The sequence below is a fragment of the Aphis gossypii genome, chromosome 3 (genome assembly GCF_020184175.1).
Source record: "Aphis gossypii isolate Hap1 chromosome 3, ASM2018417v2, whole genome shotgun sequence".
NCBI lineage: Eukaryota > Metazoa > Arthropoda > Insecta > Hemiptera > Aphididae > Aphis > Aphis gossypii.
This window is the reverse complement of record NC_065532.1, coordinates 37,525,730-37,544,245: the sequence shown is the minus strand read 5'-3', so window position 1 is coordinate 37,544,245 and position 18,516 is coordinate 37,525,730. Positions and strand designations below refer to the sequence as shown.

Here is an 18,516-nt window from a genome sequence, read left to right as displayed (position 1 = left end):
TGGACAGTTATAGAAATAATGTCGATGAATACGCGAGTTAGTGAACAAAATTTAAAGTTTTAATAAAGAAATTTTATTTGACATTCTATTAATATGGATTTAATTATTTTCAGCAAAATAAAACATAGGTACATTACCTATCATTTTAAAATAAAATATAGAAATATTACACTAGTACACAAAGATTGTTTGTAATCAAAATTTCTACAATACAAAAACATTTTTACGTTATGAGTACAAAATACTATAAGCAATTAAGATGATAAATAATTATAGTCACATCCAATGATTATAAATCTATAAGCCTAATTTTTGGTTTGTTTTCACTAGATACAAATTATTATCATAATAAAAAAAAATAATGTTAAATAACAATACAAAATCTAATTCAAAATAAGATCAACCATTATTTAGAGTCTGAATAAAACCATTTAAATCATATTCATCATCATAAATTTTAGCATCCCAGAGTTCTGGCAAAGTTTCAAGAACAGATTTTATGGAACTGCTTGAAGAATTGGTCTTACTTTTTTCTTTTGAAGGATCATCCAATGAGAATAAATCTAATAGCTGAGGAAAATAAAGAGTGTCAAGTAATATATATTTTAGCATTTCCTAACAAAACGTTGATTATTACTTTATCAGTTCCCATTGTTTGTAGACTTGAATTTTCAGAAGATATTACAGTGTTGGCAGTCTTCAGTTTAAACTTTTGAAAGCTAAAACGATAAACATAAAATATTAAATAATATATGTATAAGTTAATAGTTTTATTTTTATTATTTTATTGATCACAATAATATATACTTCATTATTTTTTCTTCTAATGTTGATCTTGTAATTAAACGGTATACATTGACTACTTTTTTCTGACCAATACGATGTGCTCGATCCATTGCTTGTAGATCTTTCATAGGACTCCAATCATGTTCTACAAAAATTACCTACAGTAAATAATTATTTTATTAAGTACATTAGTTATAAATGTTTTAATTTTAAAATAGGTAGTAAATATATCATACAGTATCTGCTCCAGTTAAATTTAGACCCAATCCTCCCACTTGAGTGGTCATTATAAGAGTATCAATGGATGGATCAACATTAAAACGATTAACAAGTGAATATCGTTGTGACACAGGCACGCTACCATCAAGACGAAGGTAACTTACATTTGGCATATGAACCCTAATAATATATTAATTACATTTATTTTAATAATGCAATAATTAAATAAAGTTAAAAAAAACTTACTTGAAGAGATCATTTTCAATGATATTTAACATGGATTTAAGCTGACAGAATATTAAAGCTCTGTGTTGACTTATGACAGTTTCATCATTACTTACTAATCCAATACCACAGTCCATTAAAAGTTGTCTAAAATAATAATTTATAGAATAGAAAGTACACAAACCCAAAAAATAATTACTCACTTTAAGGCTGGTAATTTTGCAGCATGTTGAATATCAGTTAGACTAGAATTAGATTCTAAAATTTGTTTAGTTATATTAGAATACTGAGGATGTTGTGGAGTAAGTACTAATTTTGGATGATTACATACATTTTGTAAATAACGTAATGCCTATAAAAAAGATTATTAATAATTAAATTGCTTCATAAATATAAATCTAAGGTAATTAAATAATTTACCTGAAGAATATTATTTTTATTAGGAGGATGAGATTTTTCATCAGTTTCAGTATCTGACAAATGTTTATGTATATGTGTCTTTGAAAAATCTTCATAAAGTTGTTGTTGAATAGGGCTCAAATCACAATAGTAATCCTAAACATAAAATATACATTTTTAAGACATTTTTCTTTTCTTTTAATTTTTTATTTACCTGAGTAATTTTAGCTGGCAAATCACTTAAAACATCTTCTTTCATTCTACGTAAAACAAATGGTAAAACTTGACGATGCAAAGCTTCCATAGCCAAAACACCTAAGAAATTAGTTAATTAATTATAAAAATATACAGAATTTATTTTAAGCTTAAAAAATATGTTTCTTTGTTATTAATGACATTTTTATGTAAATTTACATTTCCTTAAAAATAATTTATAAACAACAAAATTAACTTTATTATTTTAAATGGATTCCGGTAGTGATTATGTTTCTAAAATTGTTTATGGTCAAATCATCAATTTTATATTATTACTTTATGAACCATGGTCCTGTAAAGTTTAGGCAGTCCATTAATAGTTTTAAATTAAGTTATATAGAATGAATATTTAATTATGTAAGTATCAATTTTAAAAATCAATTTTAGATTTTGAAGGAGTTACTAGCATTTACTATTACTACATTTACTATTTTATTACTAGCATTCATTACTTGGGATTTAGTTTGTCAGGGCTTAGTAAAATATATGTAAATAATATTTAAAAATATGTCAGAATGTTAGATAGAAACCGTAACTAATTAATAAACGCTTTAGGATTGAATCGTGTAAAACCCTTTCTTAATGGTCGTTTATGTTGTATAATGAGGTTCTATGCAAAATTTCAATTTTCTAGACCCAGTGGTTTAGGCTGTGTGTTGATACCTCAGTTTATACTTTTATATATTAATATATTATAATTTTATATTTGATTTAAGTATAATAATATAAATAAAAAAGGTTGTCAACTACTTGTTTTGCAGTAGTGGTATCTCATCATAGAAAAGGTCACTATTATGAAAACGACTGAATGTTTGAAGATAATAATTTTACTTTTTGATAATTGAGGTTACTGAACAATTATTTAAAAAAAATATAGAACATTTTCAATTTTAACTTCTCAAAAGTACAAACTAATTGATTCTATTTGCTACCTATTTCTATTTTCTTACTAGAAAAAGTGCCTTTAGGCTTAAAATTAAATAAAAACACATAATTGTAAAATTAGAATCTAAAAATATATTTAGCTTTCATAAATCAAATTGATTTCAATTTTTTCAAATAAAATTACATTAATACGTTTTCCTAACTTTAGAGGGACAATTAATAAATTGGCAAAAAAAAAATATTTATATAAACAGTTATAACTGTTTATAATATAAAGTTGACAATTGTTATTATTTTTTTTAAAAAAAATATGATTTTTTTACTTAATAAGCAGTCATTATGATTTTTTTATTATTTAAGTCATTGTAAAAGTATTACTGCAGTCACTTATCAATATTAACATTTAAAAATTAACTTGATTTTATTGTAGGTACAATTTTATACTTAATAGGATGTTATCCTAACATGTATTGACGTTGTCTTATTAATTCACAAAATTAAAATTTTAACTTTAAGTTAAAAGTAAGAACATTATCAGTCTTTAAGCATTGGGGTTTTTATATTTTAGTTTTTAAGTTAGATATAAGAATTTTTAACTTATAATATTTTCAATATTCATATCTTGCTAAAAAATTAAAAAATTGAAAAAGCCAGAGATTAAAGACGGATAATGTTTTTACTTTTAATTTTTATTATAGGTTAATTTACCCAAACATCAAAACTTACAACACACAATTGGTTCTACTAAGTATACTATGATTTATGTTAATAAGGAGACAACACATGTGAGGATAGAGTACTCTTAAGATATTTGAATTATAATAAAAAATAATGCACTATTACTAAAGAAATATGATGTTAAAATCTATTTATATGAAAAAAATCAGGTTAAAGGATCATTTACCCTCTATTGATTCATTTAATACTTAACAACATATGAAATCTTTGATTTTAAACATGCACATTTTACTCACCAGTTTCTTGTTCTTTTGATGAACATTTTGCATCACGACTTGCTAAAATTGGTTTACTATATTTAGCAGCAAATTGTTTTTCTGTTCCCAAAAATCCGGGCATTAAAAAATCAAATAATGACCATAATTCTAAAACACTATTTTGAATTGGAGTGCCAGATAATACTAAACGATGATTCGCCTTTAATTGTTTAATAGCTTGACTTGCTTTAGTCTTTCCATTTTTAATTATATGACATTCATCTAATATGCAATAATTGAATTTTATTTTTGAAAAAAAATCTATGTCTTTCCGTACAATATCATAAGATACTATAAATAAATTATAATCATCTGCATAAGCTCTTAATCTGAAATAACATTTTAAGATTTAATAATACTTGAACACTTAATTTAATACAATACATTAGTATTAAAAGATATATTGTACAATAATAACAAACTAAGTAAAAACAATTTATATATTTTACTTTTGTCTTTCCACAGGTAATCCAGAATATTGTAATGGTCTCAATATGTTTTTTGGAATAAATTTTTGTACTTCATGAGTCCAATGCCCAATCAATGTAGGAGGACATACAACTATAGATGGCAAAGGAACTGAATCTGGACTACCAGTTTCCTAAGATATATATATATATATATTTAAGTATAGCAGTATTAAAATTAAATAATAAATAATTTATTTATTACCTTATGCTTTTCATTTTTATTGTAATGATCACTAGCAAGAATACATAGCGATTGTATGGTTTTGCCTAAGCCCATATCATCACATAAAATTCCATGTAATTTATATTTATTCAAAAAAGCTAACCAATTAACTCCTGTCTGTTGATAAGATCTTAATTTAGCATTTATCATAATTGGAACTTTGAAATCACTAATTTGATTAGGATTAAAAAGTTGATCTAAAAATTGTCTTTGTGATTGAATTAATGTATTTGTTTCATCACTTAAATTTGGAGGAACTGGTACACTGCCATCAAGTGGCATTAATTGAATCAAAGTTGCAAAGCATTGTGAAGACATTTTACGAACACTTTCTTCTTGATCACATAACCGACCTAATATAAAAACACCAATATAAATACATTAAAACTTTTTGTAATTTATAAATAAGTTATAAGTATAATATAATTAAGGTAATTTACCTAATAGCGGAATAATTAATAAGACAATGTAAGGGACAATGTCAAATTGTAACTTGTCGACAATACACACCACTGCTTCAATAGCTCCTTTTCGTTTAACATCACTGTCAGGAGCATCGAGAAGAGGCAAGACATCATTTATAATAGTTGTCATTGTAATTACAGGATCTAACTCAACTGATGCAGCTAAACAGCGGGCACTTAAATGCCTAACTGCAGAATATGGATGAATAAGAAGTTTAGAGAAAATTGGTAACAACTCCAGAAGCTAAAAAAAAAAAAAAATAATTAGCTTATACATTTAATATTAAAATAACATTATTTAAGGTCACTTAAGAAAAAATATTAGACATTTGATTTTGACCAGTGATGCATATATTAGTTATTATAATAGTTATATAATTATGTGATTTTGTGTTTGCCTTTTAAAGCAATAGAAATACTTCAATTTACGACTTTGATATTGGTTTATGGTAAACAATTGGAACTAGTTGGTAATGTGAAGGGAGCTGGGTGGATTATATCAGTTGTAGACAAAATTGATTTTGGTTTTTTGTTATTATTCAAAAATAAACAATCACAAACTTGTAATTTTCACTAAATATTTATATTAGCATTTTCTAGTAATGCAATTTTAAAAATATTTTTTGCTATTTATAGATATTTTTAGATACATACTTTATTTTGTTTCCACTTTTATACTATAAAATTATATTTAACAAGTAAATCCTTGAATATTAAATACTATGTTTCTCATAAGTTTTATTAATAACAATTTATAAATATCAAACATAAACAGACATAATTTTATTTTTAATGGCATTTTAAGTTTTAGTTTTGAAAAAATCAAATATTTTAAATGAAAAATAACTATTTATAATTATATTATAATTCAAAAATATTTATAGTCTAGACTTAGAACTATTTACTATTACATATTTTATTATTATTTTGAACACATAATAAAAATAACAAAATACTATACCTTAGGAACAAAACATTTGTGCATTTTAGAACAGACTACTTCAAACACTTGTAAGTTTTTAATTAATTCTTGTGCTTCTTCATCTTTTTCTTTCAAGGTATTCATGTCTAAAACAGTAATAATTTATAATTAAAAATAATTATTTTAACATATTTGTTCAATATATTCAATTTATTTTTATTTTTTATTTATGAAACTCACTTGGATCATTTATTGGGAATTTTATATTTTTTATGCTGTGATAAACTATTTCAATTAGCCTTGGTAATTTACTTTCTAAATTTTCACTAAAATATGAACAAATAGTTTGTAAAGCATATAAAGCTCCTCTTTTTTGTATACTATTGGTAAGTTTTTGTTCCTGTAACATTTAAACACACTTAATTAATACATAATTTTTAAATAAGTAGAAAATAATAGATTATTTTTTATACAATTAAAATATAATTTTGTTTTATTCTTTAGAAGTTTTATAAGTAGGGCACAGATTTATATGCATTTGCATGTTTTTTCTAAACAGTTCAAAAAATAGCTGGTAAGCTATAAGTTAGTATTATAGTCAATAAATTATTTAGCATAATTATTTAGTCATTTTTTGACATGTACGAGTCTGTATTTTATGAAATTTAATTGCATAATATGTAATATTTTGTTAATTAAATTAAAATAACATATTTATAGTCCATGTAATAAAGTCACTTTCTTATCTGAGACCTATCAGGACAAACAATTATTTGTTGTAGTGATCTGTAAACAGCCGTATTTGTTGTGATTCGAGATAGCATTATTTTTATTCAAATTAATCTACTTATATTTTAAATACTGAAAATACTACCGAAAATGAATCATATATATCTAATATAATTTTATGTAAACATATAAAAATTAATGAAAATAAAAAAAACGTTTTGCATATTTTTTATTTTAGAGGGTATATTCCTGCAAAATAAGAACATAAATGTTTATTTATAGTGCATATTTCTGAAGTTTTTAGAGCATATAAACCCAGGCCCCATTTAAAAGGTTAAATAGAGAAAGTAAAAGAATAGTATTGAAAATTATAAGATAAAAATGTGACTGTGTTGAACATAAATGTAATCATGGAATTTCTATTCAGATATACATTAATTTGTGCAGTTAAAGAAATATTTAAACTCTACAGTATAGTGCAGTGGTGTAGTTATGGGGGGATATGGGGATAGATCCCCCCCAGAGCCTTTTTTTTTAAATGTTTAAATCATTGACTTATTGAGCCCCCCACTTTATGTTTAACCAATAAATTATATATCCCCCTCCAGAACAAAATCATAACTACGCCACTGGTATAGTGCTATTTAGTTTAAAATCTAAATGTAAGAAATACAACAATAACCTGATCTGTGTCACTTAATATAATTTCTACATTTATATCACAGTGTATTGGTGGTCTTCCTGAACCTCGCTGTCCAGTACGTTTCATTAATAACTTTTCAGCATTCTGTAATAGAATAATTTCTTTAGTGAATATTACATAATTTAAAATAATAAATATATATATATGTTTTACTTGTAATATTTTCTGATGCATGAGAATTAATTGATATTTTACTCTATCATCAGTACCCTAAAATAAAAATATACAATTATTATTAAGTAAAAATCCAATCATATAAAATAATATTGAGTAATTAAATAAAAATATAAGTAAATTTTAGATGATTAAAGCCTAAGCGAAAATTGATTAGTTGATATACAAAAATATTATACCATATAAGGTAATCTTGGATTTTATAAAACAACATTGGTAGCACATTAATCAATCCAATTTAGAAATGATCTATTTATGATTATAAAAAAAAAAAAAATGAGTAATCTTTTATTTTTCAGGAAATATTGAAATGAATTATTACCACAGATATTTCTTTATATAATAAAACCAAAACTATAGATAACAATTAAAATTGCATACAACTACAAATTTAATACTATATACTTTATGTTTAATTTGTAGTTTTTACTATGTTGCATGTGTGAAAGGCAGATACAACAAATATTGGTACTCAATTTCCTTAGTTAATATTTATTATATATTAAATTCATAAAAAAAGAAAATAACTGATTACTGTTTTACTGTTAATAAACTGATATACATAATAAATATATTGTATTATTGAGGTAACTTATCACTGAGACAATTCGTTGAAAATTACGACTGTCATAGGTAGAGGAATAGACAGTAGTGCGCTAAATAGTAGCCCATCAAATAATAATGAAAATAACTAATATTTTATTGTGATCTTGGAGTTAAAATATATTAAAAATTAATAAAGTATAATATTATATTTTGGTTTTATTGTATAACTTATAGGTAATTTTAAATTACCCAAGTAATGTAGAGATCCTTAACATTATTTAAATTCAATTTGTAAACATTATGTTAAGTTGCAATTTTAAAGAATATTAGGTTGAAAATCAAACCATATATATTATCACAAAGTGTTAATATTTACAGAAGAAAATATACAGAATATTTCTAAAACAAATATTTTAAATAAAAACTTTATAACGTACAAATTCTTTAGTACACAACGCTACAATAGTTACAATAAAAATTATTTAAATCATCAAAAAAACCTAAGAGGTGTTGTTGTAAACTAAATAATAGAATACAACATCTGAGAATTTTTAAGTTCAAAGTTACAGAGATTTAATAGAATTGTTTATATATTGATATTTACTTACTATTTTAGGTGTAAATTCTGGATCAACACATAAAAAAGAACATAAGTTGTTAATTATAGTTGTGTTGGGGCATGAAGAACGATTAATACATAAATCCATTAAAATAGCTAAATGATCAGCAGACCAGCGCTAAAATAGATCATTTTGAAAAATTAATTATCAATTAATAATATAACAATAAATATTTAATGTTATAATATTACTTGTAACATTTCATTCGATTCTTTTTTGATAGATTCCATTAATGGTTTAACAATAGGTCGTATTTTTTCTGGTAAACATTGAAGCATTGTTAATGCGCCTGCTAATGATGCTTTAGTCCTAAATTGAATAATAATATAAATCTATAAATATATATGTATATATATATATATAAATGTATTATTTACGATGTAGTTAGAGATATGAGTTCAGAATTTATAAGTTTATGCGCCTGGTTCAATGAGAGACGTCTATCTTCAAGTTGATCAAATATTTTGGGTTTAAGTTTTTGTGATGAAATCAATATTCCAGTTTCTGGTCCAGTAAGAAGCTCAATGTGTTCCAAAGTTACAATCTTAAATTAAATATTTAAAAAAATTTTTTAGATTTATATCAAATTATAATTATTCTAATAAGGTGAAAATACAATTTGTAATAAATTTATAACAAATTATTTTTAGCTTTTATCATGGAGCAAGTTCAGTTAAGAAATAATTTATATTTTTAAATAGATACAAATTAACAATAAATATACATAGTAAAACATGTCTAATATGGAAACCTATCTTATATGGAAAAATTATAGGGTCCCAGCGACTATTACATTTTTAAATATTCTTAATGAATATTATTAAATATATTAGTTATAAATATAATTATAAAAACAATAAAAATATAAAAACTGTCTATATTTATTTGAAATTTACCTGGTTTAAATGTTCTGGAGTTGTCAATTTATAATGCTTTAATGATGAAAGAAAATCGTGAGCATCTTGTATAAGCTTTGTTATTGAAAATGACATTTCATCATAGTAAATCATACGATTCATACAATCTGTTACTTTTTCAGCTAATATTTTTGAAGCTAAACTATCTAGTTTTTGTAATTTACACCATTCTGATATCACCATAGAAGTCATCTTTTGTTGCATAGCTACATTAGATTCTAAATTACTGATTAATAATTTAGTATAGCATGTTACAGGTGATTCATCTTCATTTGTGTAACAAATATTAGGAGCTGGTTTTATAATATAACAAGATAATAAACCTAAAAATCGAATTTAAGTTTATATTAATAGTATTTATAAATTTATTTATAATCAGAAAACATACCCAACATTTCTGCACCTAAATATCTTGCTCTGATTGCATTTTTTTCTCTTTGGTCTGTAGGAATTGCTTCACTTCCACCAATATAATATTTGACATCTATACTTGTCTCACTTGTAAGGCTAGATACATTATCCACCTTGAATATAAAACCCATGTAATGTTGGAATATTTATTATTTATATTAAAAAAAATAGCATGAATTTCATACATATTAGAGACAAAATTATTACTTTATTAGGTCCAGTTGGAATATATTGAATAATACTAGATGGATCATAAGGTATTTTTTCCGATTGCATGGTCATTGCCAACCACAATCCTATGTATGGACAAGCAGCATTTAAAAGAGCTGTTAGGCTACTGTTTAATATTAAATTAGCCCAAACCTAGATTAAAAATAAATTAAATAATTAAAAATTATCCAAATATTTATCAATTTATAGAAAACATACTTTTTTTATAATCTGTTGAATTTCTACATCTGGTTCAGCCATTGCTCTCTGAAAAATATGCCTCATAGCATCTTGAAGTAATTTTATATCTTCAATATTATCAGCATACGATAATTGAGGAGTTGAAGTTAATGTCATTAAGGACTTCATAGTAGCTAATCGTACTTGAGTTGCATTATGAGTTAAAAATGACCAAAGTCGAGGTAAAACATGAAGAATTGGTTCATTTCTAAACAGTAAGCTCTTAGTTTTTTATTATGAAATTATAAAAAAGATTATTAAACTTACGTTAATAGTTTTCCAGACGGAAGGCTAAATAATGCAGCTAATAAAGTCATGAAATTATAACAAGATGCAGTTAAATCATCTTGAACAGCCAACATTTGCCACAAAATGGATATTACATCAGATGCCCAATTTTCATCACATTTAATCATATTATCAACTATTGGCAACAAAGCAGATGCAGCTACAGCACTAACATCATCTACTGTATCCATAAGAGCTTTAGATATATATGGAAAAGATAACTGTAATATTTTTTCAATAATATCCTGAAAATGGAAAATATTAAATAAATTATGAATATACATAAATATTAAATATATTTATTTATTGTGTGTGTATGTTAGTGTATTTTTAAAGATAAGTAGGATAGAAGCCTAAAATAAAAAATATTTCTCAGGGTTTATTTTAAATAATTACAGACATACATGATGATTAGTAATTAGTAATTTTCTTTCTCAAAAAAATAAAATATTTGAATTAAAATTAAATTAGTTTCTAAGCAGTTTCTTTACCACTAAGTAATACAAAGATTATAAATTGTTATCAATATGAACGTTTTTAAATTTATTTTCAAGGATATAGAAAAAATGTGTAGTATACTTAATAGTATTAATATTTAATAACTTACTTTTCTAACAACTAGTAAATATTTCAGTCCTAATAATCCACCATGTCTGGTTGTCCAGTCAGTGTGTTGAATAAGTTGTATAAGTACATGAATTATGTTTAAAACATTTTCTTCAGACATAAGTTTAACAATAAAACCTATAATTTACATTAACATAATATTTTAGTGTCATTATTTTTTAAAATAATTAAGTACTCAAGTAGGTTTATATACCTAAAGCTTGAGCACATGTTTCTCTAACAGGAGCTACAACTTGATCACCAAGAAAATCTCCAAAATGGTCTAACGCAAGAACACATAAAAGTCTTAGTCCCACATCTTCTAACCAAGCTTGATGATGGTTTTCCATCTAATAATAAATTAAAAATTATTATAATGTAAATATAAACATTGTTTATTATATAATGATCATTACTATACTTATATTATAGTATATTATAATACATGACATAAATTTAACATACTTGGTCTGAAGGTAAATTACAAGCTTTTCCAGCACCACGACCATGGTGTTTAATAATTTCACGAATAGCTGTTGCAGCACCATGACGTATTTCCCATTTAGTATTGAATAAGTCTCTAAGTAAAGTATTTGTAAAATCTTTAAAAGGCCAATCATTTTCAACCTTAAAAAAAGAAAAGATATAAAATATATATAAATAAAATTTTATGCAATGGAAACTATTTTTATATTACAAGCATGTAATTAAAAATTATTTTGGATAATAAAGTGATTTAAAGGTAATTATTATAAATAATATAACCAATATATGTATAATACAAAAATGAATTGTTATTTTTTGGTAAGCACATAACTTAAAAATGAATAAGCCGATTGGGCTCCTTAAAAAAAAAAAAAAAAAATGTTCATAATAGTCCAAATAAGATTTTATCAATGGGAATTTTGTATAAAATCGTAAATTGTGACCATAAGCAATATTTGCCTGGGTAGCTAAAACCTTTAAAACTTTTTATGCTATGAGCTATATATATAAAAAAAAGAAAAAGTTAGAGAACAATGAGCGAAAATTAAGTAATAGCATGAACGGATGATAAAAATGGTAGGTCAGAGGCCGATAATGCCCACAATATTTGTTAATGATGAAATAAGTTATAAAAAAACCCTATATAAGAACTGACGTTTATTTTAAGGGCAACTAAGTGCATGAGATAGCTAGCAACTTATATTAAAAATAATTAAAAAGTTTAGTTCAAAATTGAAAATGGTTAAAAAAATGTAAAATTAATTTTATACTTAACGAAAAAAAAAAAAAATCTAAAATGTTAATATAATAAAATTATAGGATTACCTCTTCATTATTATCAACTAATTTAATTTTTTTGTATGAATTTGAAGCTTCAGTATAACCACCATCTAAAGATACTGATCTCACTATTTTGTTATTCAGTTCAATTTGGCGGGCTTTTCGTCTATCACAATTAGTTTCTCTGGAACTTTTATCTAAATCAGTATCCATCTTAACTACCTCACTCAGTTGTCTCTAAAATACAAATACATGTAATAAAAAATTAATAATCTTATTGACTTTATTTTAAATTGGGTATAATTATCTACAACTTAAAATTATAATTCTAAATAAATTGAAGGTTTTTACTTGGTGAAATACAATATTACTATGTACGTATTATTTTGTCATATTAAGTATTGAGTACAATTATTCAATAATAAAATACTATACATTATTTAGGAATTTAAAATTTACTTGATATGTAGAACAAATATTAAATCAAATTATATTATAGTATGTACAGTCCATAACTGGACTGTTTTATAAATGTGAATAGGTTACAGGTTCCAGAATTTTAATCTTCATGATATAATATACTAGTTAGTAAAATAGTAAACTAGTAACTATTTTACTACATACTAACTTTTAAATTAGGTTGACTAGGAATTGATGAAATCATTATATCATCTGATGTTATAATATCAGAACCAATAATTTCAAGCCCCAAAGTTTTGTTAATAATTCTCTGTTGATCTTTAATAATTTTTTCTTTATCTATAAAATAAAATATAAACATCATTATCAATTATAATATTTATACAATGACCTTTGAATATTAAATTCAATACATTAAACACATTATATTTTTATGAGAGATTGAAGGCATCAAAGTTTTGAAAAAAATAACTTGAACTTTAAACTGTATAAAGTCAAGTCTGTTTGATGTGTTCATATTGTATTATTTTTTCTATTGGCTATATTTAAGTCAACAAATGATCTTTTAGTCAGATGCTGTTTGTTGACATGATAGAAGTATGTAAGTTATGATATTATTATTTAAATACTTTAATACTTTATTACTATATAAGTTTTAATTTAAAACAATATTGTATAGCTTTAAAAACTTTATTATAATATTTTCACATTAAAAAAATGTACTTATAAAAATTATTTATGTTATTGAGAAATAATCCATCAAGGATGTTTTGAGTGAAAATTTTTTAAATAAGATTCTTGGTTCAGATTTTAAATTAAATAACAAAAAAAAAGTATTTCTTATTCAAGTGTTATAGTAGGCCTAGCAGAAAATTTGAGATTCAAATTAAATACACATACATAGTAATATATTATATTGAATAATGCTGACGATGAAAATAGGTTATAACCAATGCTAACCCAAAGTGAAACCAATAGAAAAAAATTGAAGAAATCACATTTTAAGGTGTCATTTGCCATAAAAAAACCAAATAATGTTCTTAAAAAGTCATCTACCATGAACTTATTATGAAAAAAAAAAAAAAAATAAAGAATTCTTAGCATAACAAAAAAGAATATAACCTAATGTTTTTGGTACATGAACTAACTCTTGATTAAATAGAAAATTCTTTACCGTTCAATAAATAGTATTTAGTATAGGTAAACAATGTATAAATTATGACTGTATTATAACTGATCAAGTAGTAAATGTTGATTTTTTTTTTTTAATTTACAGTGCAATAATTGTAAAATAATGATTAATATTATATTAATTTCATGTTCTATTTAACACAATTTTCTTCTTTTTTTTTTTTTTAAATCTTTTAACAAAACTATTTTTGACTTTTATAATTACAACTTTTTTATCTTTTTTATACATAAAATAAACCTAATCATTTGCTAACTTGAGTTTACAAAAAGTTTAATTTAATATAATAATGAATTTGCTTAAAATAAAAATAATTTAACTAATAATAAAAAAAAAGCACAATCAACATATAAATATTTATTTTATCAACAAATGATTCATCTCAGATAGCAGTTTCTAATTAAATATTTAGATTATATACTCTAACACCAATTTTAGAATATAAATATAAGTGATAAGTAATTAAAATAGATTTAATTATATAATTAATTGATGGTTGGGAATATTTATAAATAAGATAAATGGTTATTAAAGAATTATCAGATATACTAATATTTACAAAAATGCCTATATAGGTAATGTATATCATTGAAATTTGATTAAAATGCAAAAAACAGTAATCATATTCATTAATAAGTCAGAAATTACCATTTTCTGATGTTACTGGATTATCTTGTTCAATATCTGGGGAAGCCATCAAAGCAGAGCAGTTCATAATAGCAGTTAAATCAAATGTATCAAAACATAATTTCCCATCATTTTCTTTTTCATCTACTTGTAAATCGCTATAAAGTTCTATAAAATATAATATTATATTAACATATATTTCAACAACAAACATTATCTTGCATACCTAATTTAACAGGAGGTAAACCACTAGGACACCATTGGGGTATTTGTTTAATTACAGCTTCAATGGCTTGTGAAGCTGCTATACGAGTTTCCCATGAAGAATGTCGTAAATATGAAGATATACGCTCTAATAAAGGTTCAAGTTCGTGAGGATGTAGCCTCACCACTTGTCCCAATTGATTTGCTGCTGCTTTTCTTGTAACTGGACTACTTCCTGTTTCTAATAATATAAACAGTCTATCTAATCTGTAAAAAAATGATATTAAAGTGATAAATATTTTTAAAATACAAACGTAAAGTAACATAGGAAGGTATATAATATGTACCTAAATAGTTAAATATTAGATTTTAATACAAATATTTAATAATGAATGTATTTATTTAAAGGTTTTAATATTGTAATAAGATGATCATATAATATACGAAATTAAATGAGTTAATAAATTACCTTGAAGCCATTTTCTTTTATCGATAAATTTCAATGTTAATATCCATAAATCTGAAAAAAATTAAGGCTGGAGTAAAATTATCCAATTACAGTATTGTTATAAACGGAGGTCAATAGTAAACATTAAAATGGATACCTAAAAATATTCATTTTTTAAATGTTTAAAGACGAGAAAAACTCAAATAGTCACATTTTAGATGAAGAATCAAATATTTAAATCGAAAATATAAACTTTCAAGAAACAATGCTTTCAATGCAATATTTGATTTCTTAGAATATTAAGTAGGTACTTGATTAATTGACCATGTATGGCATATAGGTATTGGTAGTTTATAAAATAATATATCATTGTACGTATTTATTATTAAAATTATCATTTTAAACTAGAATTCTACGTATAATATTGTTTTAAAACAGTATCAAATTTTCAACTTTAAGTAGGTTTTGATAAAATGTATTCTAACAATATATTTATGCTAAGTTGTCAATATATTATTATACACATATCCTTAGTGTCATATACTAATAAAATATCATACCAGAAGCCTATAGAAAAGTTTCAGACACAATATTATCACTCTGTGTACTTATAAAATAAGTTTTAAAAATACATTTTCTCGCGAAAAATATTTTACGATGGTAACGCGAGTTTAGAGGCTGTGTCCTTCGAATAAATCGAATACGAGTCACGCGTGTTAACGGAATTTAATTGGCAATGCTCAAAAGTCGGTGGGTGGCGTTCCATCAGTTGGCGAAGCCGTTTAGCCGCCTTAAAAACGCGCAACTGCTGAATGGTGAAGGGGTGGGGGTGCGGGCGAGGGGAGAAGAGGTAACCGAACATTTTTAAAACCTGGAAGATTTATGAGATTTAAAATTTTAAAGGTAAACACAGCTAAGCAAATGCTGTTTCGCTGTTGGATGTTGTATAATGCATTAGGTACAGTAACAAGTAGGTAATAACAACGTATTGTTGTTGGTTATTACATAATAAATAATAATAAGTAGGTCAGTCGAGGTGTACCTTTTTCCTCATGACATACTTGGTACTATATAGTTAGTCACTACTCACTACTCGCGGTTATCTGCCTTCCAGAGACAGTCGTCGGGCTGTGGTGCGGACACACAGCCGTAAATGGTAAAACAAATATAAACAAAACGGTAACGTAATGTCGCTAACACACAAACTATACGAATACAACCATCGTGACTTATAATACAACCATTATATAATAATTGATTAAAAACGTTGGGATATAAAAAAAAAAAATTCTATACTATTAAATACTAAGAAGATATTCCGATGTTCTTGGGCCTTTTACTTAATCGACGACAACGCATCGGTCACACGTCGGCGGATAAGCGGTAGATTTGTCAAATCGCATTGGTATGAGACAAAATATGTTGCAGTTAAATAGTTGGCGAGTAAAGAATGTACTGTATAGCTATAGTTTGCCGATGATCACATACGTTTACGTCATTTTATCACTGGTATCCGCGAGGACACGTTTCGACTGACGACAGTTGTTATTCGGTCCGTGTGATCTTTTTTTACAGTTCGTCCTGTGACACACGTAATCGGCGTGAATCGATGACGAATAAACTGGGTTTCGCCACCTTTTGCGGGCGGTGAACGGGAAAACGGTGACCGCAAAACTTCACCTCCGTGGCGGACTACGACAACTCGTGAACAGCGACTACGGCGACGGCGGACGACGGCCATGTCGACCGGATGAAAGTCACATTTATACTGGCGGCCATTTCCACGGGGAACGCCGCTTTAACGACTGCACCGGTGGGCGGCGGTAAACGGACGCGTTTGGCGAACAGCCGATCAGCTGACCACGACTGACGAGCGGTAGTCGTGAATAATACTATAATCGTGACGTATGCTGCAGCGCTGCATGATTATTTTTTATTGAAATGTATTTTTTTAAATCCGGTCGCGCGCGCCGTCGCCCGTCAGATCTGATCTCATGCACAGTTCCGACTTCCTATCACAATATTATGTACGCTAGACATAATGTACGATCTAAACGTAATATTATATCGCGAACCAGTACGTCATTGTTGAATGACAAAGTCTTATGGTTCGATCTGCTTTTATAATATTCCTTGTCGGTCGACGCGTTCGTTTGTATCGCGAATCGTGTACATTTTATTGTTTTTTTTCCAAGGTGGAAAGGTAGCGTTTGCTATAGCGGCTAAAATACGAATTACAATCATACCGTAGCTCAACCGTGGCAAAAACATCCGCGATGTAGCCGATGTAGGAGATAATTTCCTGATATAGACTATAGTGACACAGTGTTATCTCTGTGGTTTACTTACGGGCTACGGCCGTCGGCCTGCGGCCAAGGTGTAGTAGGTACATTTAAATAAAGTAATAATGTTTATGAATATTGGGGCGCAATTTCAATGAAAAAACTATGGGTGCTGAATCCTTTCTAATTTTTTTTCATGATGATAATCTTATGTTATGGATAGGTACCTGTTACTATTAAAATCTAAATTAACATGAAACAATTTGGAAGTGTTAAGCATAACTAAACCAAATACCAAACCACCCCAAATGCGCCTGTAGTTGAAAAAATACTTCGTTTTTCATCTTTGAGAATGATTTTTGATAAAAATTGAATATAATTTGTGTTTTGCAGAGGTTTAAATTAAAAATTCCCAGTATTTTTTTAAATTATCAAGAAAAACAAACAATATATCAAGGGAAAATGAAAAATTACTCTTAACAGTTTTCACCAGTTTTTGACAAAATATGTTGTTTTGGTGCAACTCAATAACGAATTACTGTAGATAATTGTAATTTTTACCAAGTGTAACATATTATATTGAATATTTTGACTCAGAGCTATTTATAGCAGTTTGAAATTTTTATTCTTTTTATGTCGATAAATTTTTTTTTATATGTACAGTAGATTGGTACTTTTTTAGTAGTTAATTTGATTAATTATGTAATTGTTTGTTAGCTTAAATAAAATGGAGATATTTTTTAAATAATAATTGATAATTATATAGGTACCTAATTAATATTGTTGAAATTAT

The 18,516-nt window shown here is 25.6% G+C and overlaps 1 protein-coding gene across 5 annotated transcripts; it reads right to left on the bottom strand.

The window, feature by feature from the left end:
• Positions 1 to 166: 166 nt before the first annotated feature.
• LOC114122122 (TATA-binding protein-associated factor 172) lies at positions 167 to 17,514 on the bottom strand. Of its 5 annotated transcripts, none has more exons than XM_050204186.1 (33): positions 16,930 to 17,501; positions 15,463 to 15,513; positions 15,016 to 15,260; positions 14,811 to 14,957; positions 13,182 to 13,312; positions 12,599 to 12,790; positions 11,753 to 11,914; positions 11,502 to 11,637; positions 11,289 to 11,425; positions 10,661 to 10,926; positions 10,373 to 10,601; positions 10,151 to 10,306; positions 9,921 to 10,056; positions 9,512 to 9,855; positions 8,993 to 9,159; positions 8,807 to 8,924; positions 8,604 to 8,732; positions 7,429 to 7,485; positions 7,255 to 7,359; positions 6,084 to 6,243; positions 5,883 to 5,989; positions 4,898 to 5,165; positions 4,437 to 4,810; positions 4,214 to 4,365; positions 3,744 to 4,093; positions 1,844 to 1,944; positions 1,651 to 1,785; positions 1,434 to 1,582; positions 1,252 to 1,377; positions 1,023 to 1,185; positions 808 to 944; positions 638 to 719; positions 167 to 570 (listed from the first exon to the last, which is right to left on the bottom strand). In XM_050204186.1, exons 2-33 carry the CDS (start codon positions 15,471 to 15,473, stop codon positions 400 to 402), a joined length of 5,343 nt encoding a protein of 1,780 aa, XP_050060143.1. In that variant the 5' UTR covers positions 15,474 to 15,513; positions 16,930 to 17,501; the 3' UTR covers positions 167 to 399. The 5 variants fall into 5 exon arrangements, 4 of the variants coding, with proteins under 4 accessions (XP_050060143.1, XP_050060145.1, XP_050060146.1 ...); XM_050204188.1 differs by lacking the exon at positions 16,930 to 17,501 and adding an exon at positions 16,738 to 16,923; XM_050204189.1 differs by lacking the exon at positions 16,930 to 17,501 and adding an exon at positions 16,532 to 16,700.
• Between the last annotated feature and the right edge of the window lie 1,002 nt (positions 17,515 to 18,516).

Coding starts and splice junctions, on each gene's coding strand:
- LOC114122122 (XM_050204186.1), bottom strand. Junction 10,927..11,288: donor ATTTACTAGTTGTTAGAAAA/GTAAGTTATTAA, acceptor TTCCATTTTCAG/GATATTATTGAAAAAATATT. Junction 10,307..10,372: donor TTCAACAGATTATAAAAAAA/GTATGTTTTCTA, acceptor TTTTTAATCTAG/GTTTGGGCTAATTTAATATT.